Here is a 26,983-nt window from a genome sequence, read left to right as displayed (position 1 = left end):
GTGGCTCTACTCATCGATTGTCCCTTGTCCCCACCGAGAACTTAGAGGTCAGAGCTGCTATGGTGTCCTCCTTCTTGGCTTTGCTGTGCCCTTCAGCAGAGGCCCACCCTGCTGAGTGCTCACGGATCCCCTCCGTCAGTCAGGGCTTCAGTGGACTTCAGAAGGAAGAAGCATCTGCCCTCGTCTCCTGGGCTCCCAAAGGCTTCTTAGTATGGAGACGGTTGGTTGCCTAATAGAAAGTGGGCTCTGACAGCTGGATGGGTCTGGGGGAAGCCAGACACATGGCTGTCTCCAGGTCAGTGGCCAAGCAGGGCCTTCTCTCTCTGTCCACCCTGTGAGGCCATCTAAGGGTAGAAAGGAGGAAAATTCCAAGGAGCCGCCTACTCCACATCTCCAAAATACAACTTGTCAGTGCAAGCTTCGAACTCTCACACCTTCGCTGCGGAAGCTGGGACCCTGATTCACTCTGCCAGGGGAGTTATCAAGTGTGAGCCTGTTGCCTCACTGGGAATCCCTTCAGCTCGCCTACGTCCTCCATCTGAGCTGGACCCTGGCATCCAGCGTTTACATTGCTACCGAAGGGGTCTTTCCATCATGCACATCCAAGGATATCTCTATGGTAAAATTACAGAAAGGCTAAGGATGTTGCCCAAAATCTCTCGGCCAGATATATCCCCACCAGTATCACAACAACCCTGTTCTCATCTCCTCTCTGCCTCCCTACTGGGTTGATTCCCATTTCCAGAACTAGCTCACAATGCATCCCACCTGCAGCCAGGGAATGCCTTCTTGCAGATCTGGAGGCTTGCCGGAGCCTTGTCTGCCTCCTGGGCTCCTGCAGAGCGATGGCCTCGCTCTCTCCAGGTCTTTCCCCCCAAGATGTGCAGTCGTCGCACAAAATCAAAACTGCCAGAACCGAGTTTTAAGCGATATATAGCCACCACATCAATTTTGTTCCTTTGTATGTTCAAGGCAGGACACATTCGCAAAACACATTGAGTCAGACTCATTGACCGTGATGGAGAGACAAGTGGGTAGCTTGTGCTTCTTCGGAGGGGGCACTGGGCAGTGTGTTAGGGCTAGGGGGTAGTGGGGCGGGACAGACCTGTCCTAGGACAAGAGCTGCTACTGGCAAGCTTGCCGGTTTTGCTTTCGCTTTGAGTGCGGTGGGAGGTGGGACGGCCCCGAATCGGGCACTCCGAGAGTTAATTCGAAAGCGCCACCCGCCCTGGGGGCGATCGACGCACTTGTCCTTGAGAAGCTGATGTATAGACAGAGAGAGAAAGCAAGAGACCCAGTCCTGGGAAAGTCCTGCCGGCTATACAGACAATTATAAAAATGTGTTCCCCAGGGTCAGTGTTCCAACCGCCTCACCCTCGGCATCCAGCTGCTCCTCTCAGAGCCGGTCCAGCATGTGTCAGTCACGCTGTAAGTAGCTGAGGGCCCGGGGGACTAGGGTGACTCGATCAGGGAAAGCTCCGGAAAGAGCAGATAGAAGCCCTGGACCCACTAAGGGAGACTAAAGGGCTGCCAGCAATTGCAGGCCAAGGGAAGGAAGAGGGGAAGGACGATGGATCGTGCTAGATTGCGCTGCACCTGGCATGCTCTCCGCATTATAGAGCAAGCCAGATGGCTGCCGCTATGCCCATTTCACAGACGAAAACTAAAGCCCAGCCCTGAAACTAGAGTAAAGAAAATGCAGGTCTCAGCCAGTCCCTGAACAAGATCTGCGAGGTCTTGCTGCATCTGTCAGCCCCGAAGAAGGGATTAAATCATGGGTGAAGGGAGGTCAGTACCCAGAAGAAATGGATGGCAAAATTTGCCAGAATGGCTGAAGGAAGAAAGAGGCAGGTCAAAGCCGGGTTGACAAGCTCCACCTTCCCTTCGTTTCCCTTCCAGACCTCCTCTTTTTGGCCACCCTCGTCCTCTTAAACCACCTCAGTTTGGCCAGGGTCATTCCCGTCTCTGGACCTGCCAAGTGTCTTAGCCAGTCCCAAAACCTGCTGAAGACCACGGTCGACATGGTGAATACGGTGAGTTGCTCGCGTTCATCTGGCTTCAAAGCCCCGCTGTTGAAATGACTTCTAACTTATCTGCTATCTGCTGGGGAGCCGTAGTTCATGCGTAGCTGGTACGAATGGCAGAGGAGACTTTTCAAGACTTCTATAATCTAAAGGAAGCTGTGTCTCCAGAGAAAGGAAGAATGGTAATAAATTATACCGGCATCAGTTTGGGCAGAGGCGGAAAAGGAGTGCTTACAATGTCCCTCCAGCCTGCATTTGTTTACAACAAAAGGCTATCTGTTGTAAAATTGCCCCAGTTTCCTCTCGATTTTTCGACAAAGCTACAGAAAAATGCTAATGTGTCCAAGACACCCTGCAGCTGCTCCGTAGTAGAATTCTGGCTTAATTGTGAATGAGCACCCGTGTTCTGTCCCAACAAGGCATGTGTTCATAGGCACACAGGAGCAGGGGCAGAAAGGAGGGAAACTCCTGTCTTTCTATTGTGGTTTTTAAATCTTTCTTTAGGATCTTCTAGTTTGTTGTCCTATGGCTATCCCAAGATAAGCTACGCTCCACAAATCCTTCTTGGTGAATTCCTTTCTTTCCTACTAATCTTGCATAATGTGCTTCGGATGGTTCCTCAAAGCTCAGTCTGAATTAAGTGTGGTTCCCAGGCAGGAGAGATGGTTCAGTGGTTAAGAGTGGCTGCCCTTCCAGAGGTCTGGAGTTTCCCCTCCCCCACATGGTTGCTCACAACCATCTGTAACTCTAGTCAGAGGGACGCTGTCATTTTCTGGCCTCTGTGGGGCCTGAGCACATGGTACACAGACATACCTGTGGGCAGAACATGTGTAGCCATGAAACCTTAAAATTAAGGAAAAACCTTAAGGGAGGTTCCCTAAGGAATACCTGCAGAAAGAAAAGACTGTTTTCCTAAGTCGGATATGGAAGGGAAGATGGTGTTCAAAGTTAACTAGATTTTCCTTGCTTCTCTACTGTCAAATAATAGTGCTGGGCCTCAAGACACAATAGCATTCAAGTTTGTCTTAGTTTTGGGTCACTGTCGCTCTCTAGCTGAGCTTGGAATCCAGGAGAGGACTCATCACTGTGTGTTCTTCGCCACACCCCAGTACCATAGTTGAATGGAAAAGTTATCTCACTTTCAAACAGAGAGCTGTTGACTTCTTAATATGTTGTGTCATTCTGTTCACTGGTGCTTTCTGGCACGCCAAGGGGTAAGAGACAGTCCCTGCGCCTGTAAATTAAAGCTCAACTACTATTTAGGGCTTGTAAGTTTGTTACAGTCATCAAGCTGTGACTTTAACAGTTTCCCCTTTAGAAGTTATACTTGAAAAAGAGATTCGTAGGGCACAGCTGCTTGGCAAAAGGAAAAACAACAGGATCCAGCAGAGACGAGCAGCACAGTGTGGCACTGATGCCGATTAGCACACACTGGTGCAACCACCCCAGTGTTCACACCGTGGGAAAAAAATATCCTGCTGTCAGGCAGCCTGGCAAAGAGGGAGGGGCCGGGAGAGCAGGGGGGAGGTGGGTTTCTTCTCATCATACGATGAGCCTAAGTTTCCTACAGGCCAAAGAGATGAAGGTTTGGTTCAGAGTAGCCAGCCTAGGCGCTGCTGATCTGCTGAGGTGCCAGTCTCAGAGGGAGCCAGCGATCTTGCTGGGAATATCACCTCAACTTCTCTTTATGACTTTCATAGGCCAGAGAAAAACTGAAACATTATTCCTGCACTGCTGAAGACATCGATCATGAAGACATCACACGGGACCAAACCAGCACACTGGAGGCCTGTTTACCACTGGAACTACACAAGGTATGGAGGACTTCCCCCGAAAAATACAATTAAGAGTCTCACAGGCAACCTTAGCTGTCTCTAGACATTTACTGGTAGTTATGGAACCTGAGAGTTTTGAGAAAAAGTCACAACCGTAGAAATACTACTACAAGCTGAAGGATATCTCAGTAACTACAAGCTGGGTGTGGTGGTATGGACCTTTAATTCCAGCATGCAGTGGGTAGAGGAAGGCTGGCTTCTGTTAAGTTAGAAGCCAGCCTGGTATTCATAGTGAGTTCGAGCCCAGCCAGGAATACACAACAAGATTCCATCTTTAAAAAGAAAGGGGGTGTGGCAGGTGAGGCTCAGTTAGGGAAGTGCTTCTTTTTCCACAAACCCGAGGACCTAAATTTGCATCCCCAGCACCAGTGTAAAAGCTGGGTGTAATGGTTTTCCCGTGCAGCCTCAGGGCGAGGGTAGGCAGAGACAGGGGAATACCTGGGCCAGATAGTCTAGCTGAATGAGTGAGCAGCAGGCCCCGTGAGAGAACCTGTATCAGAAAAAGAAAGTCTGGAGAATGGATTGAGAAAGACCCTAAAGGTCTTGTTTCCACACATACATGCACCTGCACACACGTGCACACAGAAATACCGATATGTATCCGCATGAAAGCAGTGATGAAGGTGAAGTTTCTTATGTTTTTACTGTAATGAAAAGTTAGTTTGAGAAAACAATATCAGAGAGATTTATATTAAAAATGAATAGCCGGAAGGTGTGTGGCACATGTCTTTAATCTCAGCATTTGAAAGGCAGAGGCAGATGGTTCTCTGTGAGTTTGAGGCCAGCCTGGTCTACAGAGTAAGTTCCAGAACAGCCAGGGCTACAATAGAGACCCTGTCTCAAAAAAAACAAATGATGATGATGGTGGTGGTGGTGGTGGTGGTGGTGGTGGTGGTGGTAGTGGTGGTGGTGATGGTGGTGGTGGTGGTGGTAGTGATGGTGGTGGTGGTAGTGATGGTGATGGTGGTGGTAGTGGTAGTGGTGGTGGTAGTGGTGGTAGTGGTAGTGGTGGTGATGGTGGTGGTGGTAGTGGTGGTGATGGTGGTGGTGGTAGTGATGGTGGTGGTGGTGGTGGTGGTGGTGGTGGTAGTGATGGTGGTGGTGGTGGTGGTGGTGGTGGTGGTAGTGATGGTGGTGGTGATGATGATAATGATGATGATGAAATCCTTGATATATTCTTTTCTTCTAGAATGAGAGTTGCCTTGCTTCTAGAGAGACTTCTTCCATAATAGTAAGTAAGCACTCTAAAGGTTCCTTCCTCATGGCAGAGTCATAACACTGATGCCTGATCATTCTTTCCTCTAGAGAGGGAGCTGCCTGCCCCCACAGAAGACTTCTCTGATGATGGTAAGCCACCGCTTCACTTTTCTGAAATGCAGCAAGGTTGTCTAGTTCCGGCCCTTCCAGCCCGTCTCAATGGTTCCTTCCCCATTTTGTCCCGCCCTCTAGACCCTGTGCCTTGGTAGCATCTATGAGGACCTGAAGATGTACCAGACAGAGTTCCAGGCCATAGATGCTGCACTTCAGAATCTCAACCATCAGCAGATCATTCTGGACAAAAGCATGCTGATAGCTATTGATGAGCTGATGCGGGTAAGTCGTCCTCCTATCAGCAAGGGCTCCTTTTCATGTTGAAGGGAGAGTCTTTATTAGATATAATAAAATCAGTACATCCTGGGTTGGGAGACACCAGAACATCCCCTCCCACCCACCGCCAGCCCCCTACTGTGAAAGGCACTGCAAGGGTACATTTGCTAAGACAGCCTTGAGGGGTCCTCTACAATAAGAACAGCTGCAAGGGGCCTTCTACTTGCTGACCTCATGATACAAACCAAGCTCTTTTCAAATGCTTTTACTCGTACCATCCCACAACAAGCAAATAAAGTCTGTACAGAGGAAGAAACAGAAGCGTAAGAAGGTGAACTAAGGTCCTCTGCAGAAGGGTTTGTTGTTGTTTTAAATACGTTCTTCTCTTAAAAGTTCAAGATTAGGACTGGAGAGAAAGTCCAGTGGTTAAGATCACTTGAGTTTGGCCTGGGGCATCTATGTAACAAACAGGGTGTGGTCTTGAACAGCTCTCTAAATCCAGAGAGACAGGGAGACAGGAGGCCCACAGGGACTGTCTTGCTGCAAGGTTAGCCATGAAACCTCCGGGCTCAGGGAGAGATCCTGCCTCAAAGGAACTAGATGGAGAGTCACGTGATCTCTTCTATGGCTTCTGCATGGTGTAGGTACAGATATGGGCATGTGAGTGCGTATAATACACGTAAACATACACGTGTCCTTTCTAAAATGTACAGGATGGACACTCTAAAGGCTGTGCACATATTCAAATATTACCAGGGAAAACACGTGGGGCTGATGTCCAATCATAATCTATTTTGAACCAAAATGTGACCAAAATGAAAAGTGATCTTGCATCTAGGGAAATGAATGCAGTGTTAGGCGTGTGTGGGAACTTGGTACCACGAAGCACAGAAGTGCACACGTGAGAGAGATGAGCACCTTGGCAGCCATGGCACGGGATGAAAGTTCGTCAGAAGTCACTGTCGGAAAAGCCATTGTTTTCCTTTCATATGTGCTGTCTTAGTTAGGGTTTCCATTTCTTTGATAAAACATCATGACCAAAAGGAAGTTGGGGAGGAAAGGGTTTATTTCGTCTTACAGCATGCAGTGAGTCTATCATCCAGGGAAGTGGAGGCAGAAGCTGAGGCTGTAGAGGAATCCTGGTGACTGGAACATTCCACAAGCCTTGCTCAGTTTGCCTTGCATAGATAGCATCCAGGACCTCCAGGCCACAGTGAACTGGGCCCTCCCATCTCAACCACCAATCAAGAAATCCGCCACAGGCTTGCCCACTGGGCAATCTGGCTGGAGGTGTTTTTCTCAATTGATCTTTCCATCTCACAAACTAACTCTGGCTTGTATCAAGTAAACATAAAACCACCCAGGACATTACATATTGCCAGATGACTTATTTGAAAGACAGTGAAGTTTATGCAGGTGTCAAACAACTTACCATACAGAGATTTGTAATGGACAGTGCATGTACAAGCCCAGTCGTCAGGTGATTTGGGTAGTAGAAAGAGATCTACTAGGGACCAGTCAACCATGCTGACTGATTGTAAAATGGGATGACTTTAAACACCCTAACACTCGCTGAAGAATTTGTGAGGAACAAGAAAAATACCTTAAACGTCATAGAAACCAAAGTTCTTTTTCTATGTAATGAAATCAAAGGAGAGAGTGGGAAAACAGGGTACTGGCTCGCTTATCTAACACAAACTGCATTTCTATCAGAAACAGCCCTGGTACTGATAATGAGCTCTAATCCATAGACCCCACCCACCCCAGCTCCCTCCCCTAAAAGGACAGGGCTTTTAAACCTAACTTATAAACATTAATTAGCTGTCGCTGCAGATGCCACCTCGTACACTCATACCTGCTGAGAGGCAAGCCCCAGTGATGATTTCTTTTCTGGGCAGTTTAGGAGTCTTGTCAGAGATCGTTAAAGACATAGATATGTGCTCGCAAAGGAGTATTTCTTCCCTCTTTTCCTCCGGGAACACAGAAGGAGGATACGTGAAATGGGTGTAGGAGGGTGGTGCAGGACTGGGCTGCAGGCACTAGACCTTGCCTTGACTGTATCCATATTTTTTTTTGCAGACAAATGTTCTAATTTTTAAACTGTATGTATGCTAAGCTTGGTGTTTCTTTGTAGTCTCTGAATCAGAACGGCGAGACTCTGCACCAGAGGCCTCCAGTGGCAGGCGCAGATCCTTACAGAGTGAAAATGAAGCTCTGCATCCTGCTGCATGCTTTCAGCACCCGCGTCATGACTATCAACAGGGTGATGAGCTATCTGAGCTCCTCCTGAGAGGCTCTCCGCCCCCCCCACCCCCCATGGCGCCCTCTCCACGAAAATAGGAACCACAGAAAGGTCAATGAGAGGCGGGTCAGTAAGAGGAGCTCTTGGCCTGGTTGACCTTCTGCTCCCTCAGGAATCTCTTCTCCTGTCACGTTCGTTCTTTCCCCCAAAGGTGGCACAGCTGCCTCAGCATGGTCCCCTCCATCACTTCTCTCATATTTATGATACAAGTTGTTTGTTAAGTTTTCATCAAAATATTGTTAAGGGGAGAATACGTTTTCCCCCAATGCATCAGCAGAAGAGCAAGAACTGATAAGCTATTATTTTTGTGCCAAAGTGTTTATGAAAACACTCAGTCACCCCTTATTTAAAGATATTTATTGTTATATTTTATGCTCATAAAAGTATATGAGTCTATTTATATTTATTTATTTTCTATTTATTGTAATATTTCTTATCAGGTGAATTTGAAACATTTTGAAATATATCTTATTTTGTGACTCTAATAAAGTAATTTAAGTGCTTCTCAGATATTCTTGGAGTATCTATCTATCTATCTATCTATCTACCTATCTATCTATAGATTATTTATTTAATTACTTAAACAGGGTCTCACTGTTTAGACCAGGCTGGCTTCTGACTAACAGAGATCAGATGATCTCTGCCTCCCAAATGCTGGGGCCGAACCTGTCTCCCTTTCCCTAACTAGAGTATTTAAATGCTCTGAGACACACTGCAAGAAAACTCTTAGTTTGCACTCTATTGCTCTGATAAACATACACCATGGCCAAGAGAAGCTGGGGGGGGGGGGTGGCATATGCCATGCTACAGCTCACAGGCTATCACTGAGGGTCATCAGGGCAGAATCCTGGAGGCAGGACCCGATCCAGAGGATGGAGGGGCGCTGCTTACTGGCTTGCTCTCCTAGGCTTGCTTAGCCTGCTTTCTTATACAACCCAGGACCACAAGACTAGGATTGGTACCATCCACAGTGTGCTGGGCCCTCCCACATCAATCATTAATGAGGAAAATGCCTACTCAGACTTGCCTACAGGTCAATCTGATGAAGACCTTTTTTTTTTCAGTTGAGGTTCTGTCTTCCTAGATGCCTCTAGTTTGTGTCAATTTGACAAAACAAAAACAGTACAATAATTTTGATGACATTTGAACAAAATAATCTTGCAAAGATGGCCATGATGGAGCTCGGGAGATGGCTCCCTGGGCAAAATGTGACAAGCAGAGGTCAGATCCCCAGAACTCAACCCGTAACCCCAGTGTCCGTCAGGCAGACTGGGGACCTCTGAAGCAAGATAGCTGAGCTGACAGTCAGACTGATGAACTCCAGGTCTGAGTGAGAGACTGAGTGTACTGGCTAGTTTCGTGTGTCAACTTGACACAGGCTGGAGTTATCACAGAGAAGGGAGTTTCAGTTGGGGAAGTGCCTCCATGAGATCCAGTTGTGGAGCATTTTCTCAATTAGTGATCAAGTGGGGAGGGCCCCTTGTGGGTGGTACCACCTTTGGACTGGTGTTCTTGGATTCTATAAGAGAGCAGGCTGAGCAAGCCAGGGGAAGCAAGCCAGTAAGAAACATCCCTCCATGGCCTCTGCATCAGCTCCTGCTTCCTGACCTGCCTGAGTTCCAGTCCTGACTTCCTGTAGTGATGAACTGCAATGTGGAAGTGTAAGCTCAATAAACCCTTTCCTCCCCAACTTGCTTCTTGGTCATGATGTTTGTGCAGAAATAGAAACCCTGACTAAGACAAATTGGTACCAGGAGTGGGGTATTCCTGTGACAACTTGACCATGTTTGGGGAGGAGTGTGGAAGGACTTTGGAACTTTGAGCTGGAAAAGCCATTAGAATATTAAGAGCTCAGTAGAAAGTTCTGTAGGAGCTTGGAAGACAATGTTAAGAACAGTGCAATGATGGAGGCCTGGCTTGTGAAATTTCAGAGGGAAGATTAAAGACTCTTACAGTGGCCATGTTTTGATTGTGAAGATTCTGTGGTTTTGGTTAGCTGGGGCTGAAGAATCAGCTGTAAGTAACAAGATACCAGAACCACTAAAGCAAACCTTTGTGTTACTGGGACTATTGATGTTGGTTAGCTGGAGCTAAGAAATTAGCGGTGATTAAGAAGAGACCAGCATCACTGAGATGAAATCTTCTTGGAAGTGTTTTCTGAGAGCACAGAGAGTGTGTTCCAGAGATAGCCACAGTTGTATTTTGTGCTGTGGCTGGACTTGGTACTGTGTGAGAGTCACCCAGATGGTACTGGTTTTGAAGGCATGAAGGGGTCATGAAGAGCAGCTGAGGCTCTTGGCACAGTGAGAGGCCACGGAAGGCCATTGGTGAAGGTGCAGCCTCAGTTGCAATTGATGGCCCAGGACTTGAATGGGTCAAGCTCCTGCATCAGCTCCTGCTTCCTGACCTGCCTGAGTTCCAGTCCTGACTTCCTTTAGTGATGAACTGCAATGTGGAAGTGTAAGCTCAATAAACCCTTTCCTCCCCAACTTGCTTCTTGGTCATGTTTGTGCAGGAATAGAAACCCTGCCTTAGACACTGAGCCTCTGTACACAAGGTGGCAAGGAATCAGGAAAGACACTCAACAACAGCCTCGGGCCTCCCCGCCCATGTGCACGTGCATGCACACACCTATATGTCCACACGTGTGAACACATTACGCAAACATATACCACAGATACATACATGAAAAATGAAATGGCCAAAGAGTTCTGATTAGTTTCCCAGTCCCCTTAATCTTGCTTTTGCTGGGAGTCCAGGCTGACCTCAATAGTCAAGAGGCTGTGTGAATTACGGTTTTTAAGGAGTACTTTACTATTTCTGTTCAACATTTGAATCTCAAAGTAAAACATATAGAAATGTTCTCCCTGGCAACCTCGGGCCATGACCTGCTGTGCATTAAACAAATACATTATCATACTCTTCAACTTGGAAAAAGTGTCCTATGAGGCTCTCTAAATTATTCTAATTCGTGTGACCCTTTGGGCTCTCAGAGGGAAGCCCTTTTTAAATTACAAACAGAAAAACCCTCCACTTGCCTAAATTATATAGAATGCTTTCCCGAACCCCATGTATAATTGCCTTCCTTTGGTTTAAGAAGTGTCTTCCTTCTGGCCTTAGTATTAATTCCGTCTTTCTAGTTCTTTAAGCCATGTGAATTTAAAGAGTCCCACAACAGAATACCACATTATTTGGTTCTGGGATAACCGTGTTCCTTCCTAATAGAAAAGGGCTCTCAGGCCTTTATTTAGAGAGGCACCTTTTCTAAGTTGTTTCTTCCCACCAGGTCTCCCATTCATCTGCAAGGGTCCAGAGGAAAGTAAGTGTGGCCTCTCCTCTGTGACAAACTCATCGTCCAGATTCTTTTCTCCGCCCATCACCAGACAAAAATCACTGGAGGCCAGATTCACCAAGAGGTGAATCTCAGGCACGGGCTCCTCCCAGGCAGGGGCTCCTCCCAGGCAGGGGCTCCTCCCAGGCCAGGGCTCCCCTCAGACCAGGGCTCCCCTCAGGCCAGGGCTCCCCTCAGACCAGGGCTCCCCTCAGACCAGGGCTCCCCTCAGGCCAGGGCTCCCCTCAGGCCAGGGATCCCCTCAGGCCAGGGCTCCCCTCAGGCCAGGGCTCCCCTCAGACCAGGGCTTGTCTCAGGAAGTTTTGTTATAGTTGAGCAGCCCAGGTCACAATGACTCTCATAGGCTGTGGAGTAGCTGGTTACTCCTTATTGAAAATGACACCCACTGTCTATCTCCTCTTTGAATCAAGCCCAGCAAGAGAAGGTTTCCTCCACAGACTTGTATCTGAGTAGAACACCCTCATTACATTTGTTCTAGGCACCAATATGAGATGTACTTTAAATAAGGACTGGAGGTGAACATGGTGGTACATGCCTACAACCCCAACACTTGGGAGGCTACAACAGGAACGTTATGAGTTCAAAGTCAGCCTAAGCTTCAGGCCAAGACTGAATCTCAGACAAAACAAAAGCAAACCCAACTGACCCAAGTGATGTCTTCATGATAAATTCCATTCCTCAATCCATAGTTAGTTCTCACATCTTCCTATAAATGTGCAGTAGTGTGTATGTGTCCTGACCAAGTTTTTAAATGGCTCCCTTCCTGTGCCCTCTTCCAAGAAATGGAGATTAGACTATAACTTGCCTCCAATGATCAGAGTGATGGTTAAATAAAATGATTCAGGCAAAGCCTTTTGCCCTCAGTGCACAGCAAATCTTAGTAAATTTTAAGTTATTACTCATCTTTGGGGATGGCAATTCAAAGTAATTAAACCCTCTGTTATTTCTTCATTGGTGGAATTTAGGAGTAAAACCAAATTCACAAGAGTGACTGCAAGGATTAAATGAGACAGCGATGGATGTGGGTGTGGATTCCAGGTGTGGGCTGCACATGACTGGAATCCCAGCACTTGGGAAGTAGATGCAGAAGCATCACAAGTTCAAGGCCAGCCTTTACTACACTTGAGTTTGACACCAGCCTGGGCCAAAGGAGTCCTGTCTCAAAAAGCAAGACCCTGCAGGTGCCTAATGGGTACTCAAATCACACTGTTAAAGCTCTGGGGGTTTTGCTTTCTATACCTCTCTCTGGTCCCACCAGGCAGGGCCAAGCTTAGCAGACAAAGGCCCTGGACCCTCCAGGGCACTCAGCTGGAGCATGCTCAGTCAAGGAGGTTGCCTGGGGAAAATGCTGGCAAAGGGCAAGGCCCCCCCCCCCCCTCCAAGAACAAAGGCTGAGAGCCTGAACTTTTTCAGACCAAATCCCTCAGCTTAAAACCATGCCCAGGCACAGCCCAGAGTCCCCTTGACCTAAATGCTCCGCTAAAAAGTAAACAAGCCTGAACATGCCTCTGCCACAGAGAAGGATCCACCCGAGACTTAGCATGGAAAACATGGGGATGGAATCTGCCTACTGAGGGTCCTTAGAACCGGGGAACGAGGTCTGGTCACCTATGCAAAGGAAGATGTGGAAAACTCAAGACAGGCCAAAGGGTCCTTGATCTCCCAAGGAAAAGTGAAATGGCAGAAACAAATGGAGAAAATCAGTTTACTATGAGGCTGTCCCCATGTCCACCACAAACACTTTTGTCTGTGTCCATGGGCACTGCTATTGTCCCTTTATGGTCAACATTTCTTTACAGCTAGCAGCACTGTGACTTCATAATTTAACCTAAAGTACATATAAAATTTAGAATCAAAAAGTCCTGCTACATCTTCTGAAAAGTCCATTGTGTATACCTGAAATGCATGCATGTATGCACACACACACACACACACACACACGTGTAATCACAGTGACTAAGGAGGCTGACAAAGGTGGATCACTTGACCCTGCAGAGAAGTGGGGTGAAGCCTGGCCTTGGCCACACAGAATTTGTCTCAATTTTTTTCATTAATAATTTGTAATACATTTATTTATTGTGTGGGCACACATGCATGTTAGCATGTCATAGGACACTGTGGAAGTCAGAGGACAACTTCTAAGAGTCGGTTCTCTCCCTCTGCCATGTAGGTTCTGGTGATCCGACTCAAGCTGTCATCAAAGCATCCGTCCTTACCCACTGAGCCGTCTTTCTGGCCCTCAAAGGGTTTTGTAATTAAATGTTTGCCAGCACATCTGTCGAAATGTATTTGGTGAAAAAAACTTCGGTAGTATATCTATGTATCCTTAAGTTTGATACTAAAATATCGATATAAGGGCCAAGTAGACGGTGCATACCTATAATCGGAGCATTAGGCAACTGAGGCAGGAGGATTGCAAGATTCCAGAATGGGCTATTTAGTGATTCTACCTCACTAATAAAATAAAGAGAACAAATAATAAAATAATTTTTTCTAAAAAAAATAAAGTCTCAGTGTGGAACTGAGGGTGTAGCTCGGTGCACCGTGGATGAAGCCCGAGGTTGAATTCCAGCACCAAAGTATGTGTGTGGGGAGGATTGTTAACTAGGATGTTGACCTAACATCAGGTAACACATTGTGGAATCCTTTTTAATAGACAACCCAGCAGCTGATGCCTTGTGTGCCCTGTGTGCTTTCTCACAGCTCTACACAGAGGAGACAGAGCTGGAAGCAGTTCTCACGGTGGGCAGGTGGCGAATGCTCATCAGTACTGGTGAACCCAAGCACAGGCCTCCAAGCACCTTTCTCTGCTCACGTCAAAGTCACAGTAAGTCAAGGGAGCATTTCCTCCCTGTAACTCTGCAGTCCTCACGGTGACGGAAGCTTCTGAGCGGCTTCATGTCCCCAGAGAACTTCAAGGACAGAAAGGGTCACATTACTTATATCCGTGTGTGCCTCTAGCTCCTGGCACTCAACAACAGGAGTGAAAAGAAAGTGCACCAGGAGGAGAGACTGAAGGAAAGGAGGTCCAATGATTGGCCCGACTTGGACTCCGTCTCCTGGGGGACCACCAAGGCCGGACACTATCACTGATGCTGTGATGTGCTTACAGACAGGAGCCTGGATGGCTGTCTTCTGAGAGGCCCAACCAGAAACTTACTGAGACAGAAGCAGATACTTACACCCAACCATTGGATTGAAGTTGGGACCCCTGTGGTTGAATTATAGGATGGATTAGAGAAGCTGGAAGGGAGAGTGACCCCACAGGACCAGCAGACTCAACTAACCCAGACCCCAGGGAGCTCCCAGAGACTGAGGAACCAACCAGGAACACACATGGCCTGGTCCAAGACCCCTAGCGCATATGTAGCAGAAGACTGTCTGGTCTGGCCTCAGCGGGAGAAGATGTGTTTAATTTTGTAGAGAGCCCAGGGAAGGAGAAGACCTGGTGGGGGAGGAGAGCACATTCTCTAAGGCAAGAGGGAGGAGGAATGGGATGAGGAACTGTGTGTGTGTGGCGGGAACAACTGCAATGTGAATAAGTAAAATAATTTAAAAGAAAAAGGAAAGTGCCACGGGCTTCCCTGTGTTTCTCATTTCCTTTTCTAAACAAAGTATAGTGAATACAGTATTCATAAATTATTTCCAATTACTAAAGCAAAGGTAAAACATTAAAAATATATGTGTTTGGAATCCAGCGGGCCCCTGCAGGAGCCTCCAGGTGTCTGCTTTGGGATCTGAACAGTCTGGGCCACAGCACTCGGTCTCCAGGAAGTGCGGGAGACCTGGTGTGCACGCAGAGGCAGTCTGGGAGCGCACAGCTTGCTCCGGCGGCATGGAGCTTAGGTTCCAGTCCTGAGGCATCTGGCAGGAGCCCTCAGATCTCTCTGCTTCCGGATCCAGATCAGCCTGGGTGGCAACACCACATCTCCAGGTCCTGCAAGAGGCAAGAGGGGCTTCCGGGCGGCCAGCAGGGAGAAGTCGGTGTGCTCTGGTAAATCCAGCGGGCCCCTGCAGGAGCCTCCAGGTGTCTGCTTTGGGATCTGAACAGCCTGGGCCACAGCACTTGGTCTCCAGGAAGTGCAGGAGACCTGGTGTGCACCCAGAGGCAGTCTGGGAGAGCGCCCAGCTTACTCCGGTGGCACAGAGCTTAGGTTCCAGTCCTGAGGCCTCTGGCAGGAGCCCTCAGATCTCTCTGCTTCTGGATCCAGATCAGTCTGGGCAGCAACACCACATCTCCAGGTCCTGCAAGAGGCAAGAGGGGCTTCGGGCAGACAGCAGGGTAAAGTCAGTGTGCTCTGGTGAATCCAGCGGGCCCCTGCAGGAGCCTCCAGGTGTCTGCTTCGGGATTGGAACAGCCTGGGCAACAGCACCCTGTCTCTAGGCAGTGCAGGAGGTAAGCTGTGCACTAGTGAGTCCAGCATTGACAAGACCAACTAACACCAGTGAGAACTAGATGGCAAAAGGCAAACGCAGGAACGTCACTAACAGAAATCAAGGCAATATGGCAACATCTGAACCCAATTCTCCTTTACCAGCATGTCCTGGATACCCTATCACACCAGTAAAACAAGATTTGGATTTAAAATCACTGGTCATGATGCTGGTACAGGAACACATGAACGGCATACTTAAAGAAATTCAGGAGAAAATGGATCAAAAGTTAGAAGCTCTTGCAAGGGAAACACAAAAATCATTGAAAGAAATCCAGGAGAATACAAAAGCCAATAAGGAGGAAACGCAAGAAACACTTATAGAAATACAGGAGAGCTTTGGTCAACAGGCTGAGGTCATGAAAGAGGAAACACAAAAATCTCTTAAAGAATTACAGGAAAGCACAAACAAGCAAGTGAAGGAGCTAAGCAAAACCTTCCAGGATCTAAAATCAGAAGTAGAAACAACTAAGAAAACTCAAAGGGAGACAACTTTGGAGATAGAAAGACTTGGGAAGAAATCAGGGAACAGAGATGCAAATATCAACAACAGAATACAAGAGATAGAAGAAAGAATCTCAGATGCTGAAGATACCATAGAAACCATGGACTCAACAGTTAAAGAAAATGCAAAATGCAAAAAGCTTGTAACCCAAAATATCCAGGAAATCCAGGACACAATGAGAAGACCAAACCTAAGGATTATAGGCATAGATGAGAGTGAAGATTTACAACTTAAAGGGCCAGCAAATATTTTCAAGAAAATTATGGAAGAAAACTTCCCTAACCTAAAGAGAGAGATGCCCATGAATATACAAGAAGCCTACAGAACTCCAAACAGACTGGACCAGAACAGAAATATTTCCCGTCACATAATAATCAAAACACCAAATGTAATAAACAAAGAACGAATATTAAAGGCAGTAAGAGAAAAAGGCCAAGTAACATATAAAGGAAGACCTATCAGAATCACAGCAGACTTTTCACCTGAGACTATGAAGGCTAGAAGATCGTGGGCAGATCTCATGCAGACTATAAGAGAACACAAATGCCAGCCACAACTACTATATCCAGCAAAACTCTCAATCACCATAGATGGAGAAACTAAGATATTCCATGACAAAACCAAGTTTACCCAATATCTATCCACAAACCCAGTCCTACAAAGGATAATAGGAGGAAAACACCAATACAAGGAGGGAAACTTCACCCTGGAAAAAGCAAGATAGTAACCTTTCATCAAGCCCAAAAGAAGTTAACCAATCAAATTTAAAAAATAACGTCAAAAATGACAGGAAGTAACAATCACTATTCCTTAATATCTCTTAACATCAATGGACTCAATGCCCCAATAAAAAGACATAGACTAACCGACTGGATACGTAAACAGGACCCTACATTTTGCTGCTTACAGGAAATACACCTCAGGGTCAAAGACAAACACTACCTTAGAGTAAAAAGCTGGAAGACAATTTTACAAGCAAATGGTCTCAGGAAACAAGCTGGAGTAGCCATTCTAATATCAGATAAAATTGACTTTCAATCCAAAGTCATCAAAAGAGACTCTGAGGGACACTTCTTGTTGGTCAAAGGAAAAATACAACAAGAACAACTCTCAATCCTGAACATCTATGCTCCAAATGCAAGGGCACCCTCTTTCGTAAAAGAAACTTTATTAAAGCTCAAAGCACACATTGCACCTAACACAATAATTGTGGGTGACTTCAACACTGCACTTTCCTCAATGGACCGATCAGGAAAACAGAAACTAAACAGGGACACAATGAAACTAATTGAAGCTTTGGACCAATTAGATTTAACAGATATATATAGAACATTCTATCCTAAAGCAAAAGAATATACCTTTTTCTCAGCACCTCATGGTACCTTCTCCAAAATCGACCATATAATTGGTCACAAGACAGACCTCAACAAATATAAGAAGATGGAACTAATCCCATGCCTCCTATCAGATCACTATGGAGTAAAAGTGGTCTTCAATAGCAACAAAAACTACAGAAAACCCACATACACGTGGAAACTGAACAATATTCTACTCAATGATACCTTGGTCAAGGAAGAAATAAAGAAAGAAATTAAAGACTTTTTAGAACACAATGAAAATGAAGACACAACATACCCAAATCTATGGGACACAATGAAAGCACTCATAGCCCCGAGTGCCTCCAAAAAGAAAATGGAGAGAGCATACACTACCAGCTTAATGACACACCTGAAAGCCCTGGAACAAAAAGAAGCTATTTCACCCAGGAGGAGCAGAAGGCAGGAAATCATCAAACTCAGGGCCGAAATCAATCAAGTAGAAACAAAGAGAACCATACAAAGAATCACCAAAACCAGGAGCTGGTTCTTTGAGAAAATCAACAAGATAGATAAACCCTTAGCCAGACTAACCAAAGGGCACAGAGACAGTATCCAGTTTAACAAACTTAGAAATGAAAAGGGAGGTATAAACAACAGAAACTGAGGAAATTCAAAAAATCATTAGATCCTACTACAAAAGCCTATACTCAACACAACTGGAGAATCTGGAGGAAATGGACAGTTTCCTAGACAGATATCCAACACCAAAACTAAATCAGGATCAAATAGATCAACTAAACAGTCCCATAAGACCTGAAGAAATAAAAGGGGTCATAGAAAGTCTCCCAACCAAAAAAAGCACGGGACCAGATGGCTTCAGTGCAGAGTTCTACCAGACCTTCATAGAAGACCTAACACCAATACTCTTCAAACTATTCCACAAAATAGAAACAGAAGGAACTCTACCAAACTCGTTCTATGAAGCCACAATTACACTGATACCAAAACCACACAAAAATCCAACAAAGAAAGAGAACTTCAGGCCAATTTCTCTTATGAATATTGATGCAAAAATACTTAACAAAATTCTTGCCAACCGAATCCAAGAACACATCAAAACGATCATTCACCATGATCAAGTAGGCTTCATCCCAGAGATGCAGGGATGGTTCAATATAAGGAAATCCATCAATGCTATCCACTACATAAACAAACTCAAAGAAAAAAACTATATGATCATCTCATTAGATGCAGAAAAAGCATTTGACAAAATTCAGCATCCTTTCATGCTAAAAGTCTTGGAAAGAACAGGAATTCAAGGCCCATACCTAAACATCGTTAAAGCAATATACAGCAAACCGGTAGCCAACATCAAACTAAATGGACAGAAACTTGAAGCAATCCCACTAAAATCAGGGACTAGACAAGTCTGTCCTCTCTCTCCATATCTTTTCAATATAGTACTTGAAGTTCTAGCTAGAGCAATTAGACAACATAAGGAGGTCAAGGGGATACAAATTGGAAAGGAAGAAGTCAAATTATCACTATTTGCAGATGACATGATAGTCTACTTAAGTGACCCGAAAACCTCCACCAGAGAACTCCTACAGCTGATAAACAACTTCAGCAAAGTGGCTGGTTATAAAATCAACTCAAGCAAATCAGTAGCCTTCCTATCCTCAAAGGATAAGCAGGCTGAGAAAGAAGTTAGGGAAACGACACCCTTCAAAATAGCCACAAACAATATAAAGTATCTTAGTGTGACTCTAACCAAACAAGTGAAAGATCTATATGACAAGAACTTCAGGTCTCTGAAGAAGGAAATCGAAGAAGACCTCAGAAAATGGAAAAATCTGCCATGCTCGTGGATTGGCAGGATTAATATAGTTAAAATGGCCATCTTGCCAAAAGTGATCTACAGATTTAATGCAATCCCCATCAAAATCCCAACTCAGTTCTTCACAGAGTTAGAAAAAGCAATTCTCAAATTCATCTGGAATAACAAGAAAACCAGGATAGCTAAAACTATTCTCAACAACAAAAGAAATTCTGGGGTAATCAGTATCCCTGACTTCAAGCAATACTACAGAGCAATAGTGTTAAAAACTGCATGGTATTGGCACAGTGACAGACAAGTGGACCAATGGAATAGAATTGAAGATCCAGAAATGAATCCACACACCTATGGTCACTTGATCTTCGACAAAGGAGCCAAAAACATCCAGTGGAAAAAAGATAGCCTTTTCAACAAATGGTGCTGGATCAATTGGAGGTCACCATGCAGAAGAATGCGAATTGATCCATTCTTATCTCCTTGTACTAAACTTCACTCCAAGTGGATCAAGGGCCTCCATGTAAAACCAGACACACTGAAACTAATAGAAAAGAAACTGGGGAAGACCCTTGACACATGGGCACAGGGGAAAATAATAATAATAATAATAGCTTATGCTTTAAGATCAAGAATTGACAAATGGGACCTCATAAAATTACAAAGTTTCTGTAAGGCAAAGGACACCGTTAAAAGGACAAAACGGTAACCATCAAATTGGGAAAGGATATTCACCAACTCCACATCTGATAGAGGGCTAATATCCAATATATACAAAGAACTCAAGAAGTTAGACCCCAGGGAACCAAATAACCCTATTTAAAAAATGGGGTACAGATCTTAACAAAGAATTTTCACCTGAAGAAATTCGGATGGCCGAGAGGCACCTTAAGAAGTGCTCAACATCATTAGTCATTAGGGAAATGCAGATCAAAACAACCCTGAGATTTCACCTTACACCAGTCAGAATGGCTAAGGTCAAAAACTCAGGAGACAACAGGTGTTGGCGAGGATGTGGAGAAAGAGGAACACTCCTCCACTGCTGGTGGGGCTGTAAGATGGTACAACCACTGTGGAAATCAGTCTGGAGGTTCCTCAGAAAACTGGACATGAGACTTCCAGAGGACCCTGCTATATACCCAAAGGATTCCCCGGCATGCAATAAAGACACATGCTCCATTATGTTCATAGCAGCCTTATTTATAATAGCCAGAAGCTGGAAAGAACCCAGATGCCCCTCAAAGGAGGAATGGATACAGAAAATGTGGTATATTTACACAATGGAATACTACTCAGCAATTAGAAACAATGAATTCACAAAATTTTTAGGCAAATGGTTTGATCTGGAAAATATCCTAAGTGAGGTAACCCAATCACAAAAGAATACACATGGAATGCAATCTCTGATAAGTGGATATTAATTAGCCCAGAAGCCCTGAATGCCCAAGGCACAAATTGCATAACAAATGACTCCCATGTAGAAGTATGGAGAGGGTCCTGATCCTGGAAAGGATTGATCTAGCATGGGAAGGGAATATAAGGACAGAGAAAAAGGAGGGAGGTGATTGGAGAAGGGATGGAGAGAAGAAGGTTTATGGGACATATGGGGAGGGTGGATCCGGGAAAGGGGAAATCATTTGGAATGTAAACAAAGAATATAGAAAATAAAAATATTAATATATATATATATGTTTGCTTCCTTGAAATAACTATAGATGCTATAACATACAAGGTGTATAAGTATGCCTTTTAAGTAAAAAATAATTTCAATATCTGGTTGGCTGGTTAAGCGGTTACCATACTTTAAAAATAATCCCTTGCTGACAGAGGATCCCACAGTGGTAAATGTGGCTTCCTTCCTATTCAGATGTATCAAACACACCCTGGGGTGGATGGGTAGCTCAGTTCATAAACTATTTATCTAGCATTCACAAGGCTGTGTTACTTCCCAGCATCTTGGAGGTTCTAGGGAAATGGCTCCATCGCTTCTACGGAACCAGGGCTGGGCACAGAGCCAGAGCAAAGAGGATTTCCTCGCAGTGGAGGAGAAGCGAAGAAGCAGGGGTCGGGGTGGGGTTCCTATAAAATCCTCATGGTCAGTGTCTGTGGCCTCTGTCCTTCCACTGTGCCCCACCCTCTAGAGTTTCCACCGCTCCCAAATACCAGCAGCAGGCAACCAAGACTGAACCTTCGGGAGACATTTCAGATCCAAACCATGACATCAAGCAAACATCGCATGTTCTGCTCCACAGCGCTCCCAACAGAAGCAGCTTGAGGGTCCCAGTGGAGCCCTGGTGTCTGCACCTCCCCAAACCCTCTCTCGTCAGTGACCGCCTACACAGCGACTCCACTTCTGAGTGCTCTTTCAGCGCATGCTCTGGGTAAGTTTTATTTTCTGCCATGGTTTATTGTTCACTTGTTTTTTAATATAAAATGCACCCACAAAAGCTCGGGTATTTGAACACTTGGTTCCCCAACTACTGATACTATTTTGAAAGGTCGTGAAATTTTAAGAGATGAAGTCTGGATGGAAGAAATCGGTCATTGGGTTCAGGGTTTGGGGATATTAGCTCGGCGAGCTGCTAGCCCGAGCCCTCTACGGCAGCCATGGTGTGACACTACCAACACCGCCGCAGACACTGTTGCAGCAACGTGCCCCAGCTCTGTGGACTGTATCCCCTCCAACCAGGAGCCAAACAAACTCTTCCTGTCTCCAGGGGTTCTTGTCAGGCAGTCTCCCACAGAGACCGGAAACGGAAGTAATACTCTTACTCAAACAGGTTTTGGAACTAAGGCAAAGACGAAAGTTCCCTGAATTCATTCAAGCCACTCGTGTCCTTATTTCTGTAAGTAACAGAACCTTTAGCTTTCTACCTTTTACTTTTTAGCTTTCCAAGCTTGCCTGGGAAGAAAAATGTTGCTATAATTGCAAGGAGCATCTTCTCAGCTGAAAATCAAGCTTGTAGTAAACGTGCTCAGCCCGTCTGAGTCGGGAGCTGTCTGTGAACGCACCCCTGCAGGACGAGGGTGGATGGCTGGCTCAAGGGACTCTAACCAAGGCGTGTCCACCAACACAGGGTAAAAATGGGCCTAACTCCATCTAAGAACTCCAGGGCACAACTGGAAGTCTGGCCAGGAGCCAGACTTCACCCGGGGCCTCCCACCAGCGTCAGTAGCTGGTTAACCCTTGTCAGATGGCTTACCTCAGACCAGGCTGTGTATCCTGGAGGCCTGGAAATGTCTGAAATCTCCATCACAACACTGCATCTCTGGTCTCCTAACCTGGGGTTAAGCTTTTCAGCAGGGGCCAACTGGTCTACCCCAGGAACTCCAGACCATGAACAAAAGTCCAGCCCCACCTGCTAGAAACCATCGCTCTCACAGGGATGCAATCATCAAACAGGAGTCCTTAGAGAATGACATGAAATAAGCTTCCACATGAAAATGTATTGAGGAAACTTCCTGTAAACCCAGGCACCTATATAACCCAGCGAACACAGGATACAGAAAAGTCCTCCTGCTCCTCCTGCTTGCTCATCTGGTCAGGAATTAATAGTAAGATATTTGGTTTAAATAAAGACATCTTGGAAATTGAGAGGCTCTGCTCACTCTTCTAATATAGGAACAAGGGGGACATACAGTTGTCCCAGACCAGTGACAATCTATGTGAGCTTCTTTACCCAGACCACACTCACGGAGCCTCAGCTCAAGCAGGGGAGAGCTGGGTTCGGAACCATCTGCTGCCCAGAGAACCAAGATGGCAGCAATTCCAGAACAGGATGCTTTAAAAAGTGATCGGTGGAGCTAGACACTCAGTGGTTAAGAGTCATAGAACTCTTCAGAGGACGCAAATCTGCTTCCTAGTACCCGCATCAGGTGGCTCACAATCACCTAACTCCAGGGGATGCTCTCTTCTGGCCTCCATTGACCATAAATTTACCTGCTTGCGCGTGCGCGCACACACACATATACACACACACACACACACACACATTTCAAAATAAAACAGTTAAAAGGTGACTGACTTACAGAATTGGGAGTAAAGTCCAATAGTGCATCACTTAAGTAGCAAATGCACAACTCTAAGTTTGACTTCCCTCCTCCCCCAATAACTTGTAAATAAATAACAGTACAGAGGAAATAGGCACCACTGTTAAAGGGTGATTTCTCTCTGTCTACAAATTGTGGATTCTTTTTAAAACAGTTGAATAAACATATCTATCATGTTAATTTCCACCAACAAAATTCCTGGAGGGTGCCACATCCACCCCTCTCCTCCCCACACATCTTCCCAACTCCAAGAGTCAGTGGGGTCCATTATTCTCCTGAGAGAATCCTTTAATGATAAGTAAGGCAGGTGCTTGAGACACTTGCTTGATCCCTGGGAGGCAGGGGCAGGGCAGAGACAGAGAGACAAATATCAAATACTTTTCTCTTGGCTTTGGTTCAACTAAACCTATCTCTGCTATACACTCTCCCTGCTTCCCAAAGTAAATGACCCTGAATCTAGAATCAGACCTTGTAGTTTTACCAGAGAAGGAAGAATGAAAGTTGTTGGTCCTCTTAAAAGACACTCAAATTTCTCCGGAGAAACCAGCACTCCCCAGCTCTTTGGTGGGAGAGAATTAGAGAATCACAGCTGCTCAGGCAAGGGTGAAGCTTCTGTTTGCTGATGCCCGAGGGCAGCAGACTTCAGGAGATGTGGGGGGGGGGGGGGATCTTGGCTTTTCAGGAAGCAGATCAGACCTGCCAGGAAAGGCACTCTGAAATGAGGTCATTTGATGTTTGGTTGGTTGGTTGGTTGGTTGCTTGCTTGCTTGCTTGCTTGGTTTGGTTTTTGTTTTTTGTTTTTTTTTGTTTTTTGTTTTTTTGTTTGTTTTTAACCATTTCTGGGGATTGCTCGAAGGCTTCCAACATGCCAGACAATTGCTCCTACACAGAGAACCCGCCTTATTAGTTACTTTTCTTCTTGTGACTTAAGGAGACCTACAAGAAGCAACTTAAGGAGAGAAGGGTTTATTTGGGGAGTGGGGTCACAGTTTCAGGATACAGGGGTACAGTCTATCATGGTGGACATGACATGGTGGTGTAAGACGTTCTGGGTGAAACTGTTCTATGTACTGCATAGTCGGCAATGAGGGACCTGAGAAAGATGGAACCCAGGGCTCAGATCTCTCCTTCCCCAGTCTAGGGCTTCAGCCAATGAAATGATGCTTTCCGCATGCAGAGTGAGTCTGCCTTCTTCTCTTAAAGCCCTGTGGAAGCACCTTCACAGGCACAGCCAACGTGTGTCTCCTAGGTGATTCTAAATCCTGTCACATCAAAAACTCAAGATTAACCTCATATGCCTGAAACCCACTTGGACTCCTAGTGTGCCTTAACAGCTTATTTATACATGCTTGCATTTTTAGAGTAGAAAATGTCTAAGCAGACTTCCATGAGCTCCTTCTGAGAGGCAGCTCGGTGTTCTGATCATATAAACAATAGATAATCAAAGGTTTGAATTGTTTTGAGCTCAGGAGTAACAATGTGATAATGGGGAGGGCAGAGAAAGACAGAGAGACAGAGAGGAGCTTAAAAATAAAGGAATGAACCCTGTGGTCTGGATTGAGTCCAGACAACTGTGGTTCTTACTGGTTTTCAGTGTTCTGTTCCAGTGTGGGCACGTCTCACTGGTGCCACCCAGTGGCCTCCCTGCACACTGCTTCAGTGCCTAGAGATCAGAAGGCTCAGTCTAACTAGTTGGGTCTCTAGTAGCAGACAGCCATCATCTTCCCTCTACTGAGACTTCCCGCCTGCCTAGAAATTGACAAGCACCTGCGTCTGTCACTCTCAGAGTGGATGTTGCGCTCCTGAAGCAGATGGGGACAGAGGCTTTGAAGACAAGTAAGCACTCGCTGAGGTCACCTGCACTGGAATTCCAGCCCTTCCTCTAACTGCAGCGTGAGTCATGGGTCTAGAACACTCATCTCTGTACTTACCACTGAATTTGCATAATTTTCTGAACTCAAGTTTGTAAGCAAACAACCGACACTTTCCATATTAGAAATGGCTATTCCTAAGACTCACGTTGATTCCACGTAAGCAATCAATTCAGATCACTCCCTGCTCACCTTCCAGGGTAGAGGTGACATCTTCCAAGCAGTCACCAAAATGCTGGTCAAGAGCAGCACACTGCCCCTATCTTACCTCAAACTCAGTGATCTCAGTGTGCATATTGTAACCTTGTGACTTCTGTCTAATATCAGCAGAATCACTATCTTCCTGTTCCAGGTGGCTGAAAGCCATTTGTATCCACGGTCCCCCGACTCCTAGCCAGGGCAACTAACTACATATCTGCTCCGGGCATTTCGGTCTTCATTCTACATATGAATGGATGAAGTGGTCAATATTTCACAGTTTTATAGTTGCTTATAACAAAACAAACTCCTTATTTTAAGAAATACATGTTAACCACCTTTAACATACAAGTTAACCACCTGTAAGATACATATTAACCACCTTTAAGATACATGTTAACCACCTGTAAGAGACATGTTAGCCACCTTTAAGACATACTTACACAGCCAAAAGCTCATTGCTTCTTTTTTAAATGGTTTTTTTTTTTGAGTTTTTATAATGTATTTTTATTGGATATTTTCTTTATTTACATTTCAAGTATTTTCCCCTTTCCAGGTCTCCCCTTTGGAAACTCCCTATTCTGTCCCACCCACCCCCGCCTCTGTGAGGGTGCTCCCCTGTGAGGGTGCTCCCCCACCCACCCACCCACTCCTGTTTTTCGCGCCCTGGCATTCCCCTACACTGGGGCATCAAACACCCTCAGGCCCAAGGACCTCTCTTCCCACTGAGGGCCAACACGGCCATCCTCTGCCACACATGCGGCCAGGGCCATGGGTCCTCCATGTGTACTCTTTGGTTGGTGGTCCCTGGGAGCTCTGGGTCCCTGTGTCTAGCCTGTTGACACTGTTGTTCCCCACCATGGGGTTGCCAACCCCCTCAGCTCCTTCAGTTCCTTCTTCAACTCCTCCACTAGGGACCCACACACTCAGTCCAATGGTTGGCTGCAAACATCTGCCTCTGTTTTTTAAAGTTTTTATTGATTATTTATGAATTTCACATCTTGTACTCCAATCCCACTCATGTCCCCCTCCCTTCACATATGCCCTTGCAATCTCCCCCTAAAAGAAAACAAATAATGTAAATAAATGAATAAATAAATAAACAAATCTCATCGTGGAAGCTGTGGTGTATCCCACAGTACACCCTTCTGCCAAAACAACTTTCCTTGCAAATGTTCATTGTCCTGAGTCACTGGTCTGGTTTGAGGCCTCTGGCTTCCACTACACTATCAATACTGGATCCTCACTGGGACTCCTCTAGGATATCCTGTTGTTGCCCTGTGTAATGGAGGGCCTGCAGCTTTGGATCTGCAGGACTGGCCCTTTCAAGTATTCTAATATTTTATAGATGGGTGGATGTTGGAGTGGTCCAACTCAAAGCCCTGGATCTGAGCCTGAGTGGGAACTTAGTTGGTGAGCCCACCAGCTCTTCTGTACCTGTTATACCAAGGGCAGCTCTACTGTACAGCCCAAGTGAGGTGCAGGGGGCTCACTCTTCTGAATGCTGTAGCCAATGAGTGGTATGACCAGGTCTCCTTGCTCTCACAACCTGGGGGACAGCTCATCTGCCTGCAGGAAGTAGGTAAGTTTAGTGTGTTGGCCTGATGCTGCTTGTACTCTAATGCTAATACTGGGCCCCAAGACCTGGCTGTCCCATAGAGAATATGCATGTGGAC

The 26,983-nt window shown here is 45.8% G+C and overlaps 1 protein-coding gene and 1 long non-coding RNA gene across 2 annotated transcripts; both read left to right on the top strand.

Annotated features, from left to right (window-relative positions):
• Nucleotides 1-1,279: 1,279 nt before the first annotated feature.
• On the top strand, nucleotides 1,280-8,247 carry Il12a (interleukin 12A). The gene is made up of 7 exons (XM_052180379.1): nucleotides 1,280-1,428; nucleotides 1,900-2,033; nucleotides 3,725-3,838; nucleotides 5,049-5,090; nucleotides 5,165-5,206; nucleotides 5,309-5,452; nucleotides 7,581-8,247. Exons 1-7 carry the CDS (start codon nucleotides 1,413-1,415, stop codon nucleotides 7,734-7,736), a joined length of 648 nt encoding a protein of 215 aa, XP_052036339.1. The 5' UTR covers nucleotides 1,280-1,412; the 3' UTR covers nucleotides 7,737-8,247.
• A 12,852-nt stretch (nucleotides 8,248-21,099) lies between these two features.
• On the top strand, nucleotides 21,100-22,783 carry LOC127682332 (uncharacterized). Its single transcript, XR_007977367.1, has 2 exons — nucleotides 21,100-21,569; nucleotides 22,077-22,783. It is a non-coding gene; the product is annotated as an uncharacterized LOC127682332 (long non-coding RNA).
• The last annotated feature ends 4,200 nt before the right edge of the window (nucleotides 22,784-26,983 follow it).

This window comes from Apodemus sylvaticus, chromosome 4 (assembly GCF_947179515.1).
Source record: "Apodemus sylvaticus chromosome 4, mApoSyl1.1, whole genome shotgun sequence".
In the NCBI taxonomy this organism is placed as follows: Eukaryota; Metazoa; Chordata; class Mammalia; order Rodentia; family Muridae; genus Apodemus; species Apodemus sylvaticus.
Note: the sequence above shows the minus strand (reverse complement) of the source record. Positions and strands in the feature narration are given on the sequence as shown.

Excerpts from the sequence above, each read along its gene's own strand:
- Il12a (XM_052180379.1), top strand. Across the intron at positions 3,839-5,048 it reads TACCACTGGAACTACACAAG|AATGAGAGTTGCCTTGCTTC; the intron begins GTATGGAGGACT and ends CTTTTCTTCTAG. Across the intron at positions 5,091-5,164 it reads GAGAGACTTCTTCCATAATA|AGAGGGAGCTGCCTGCCCCC; the intron begins GTAAGTAAGCAC and ends TCTTTCCTCTAG.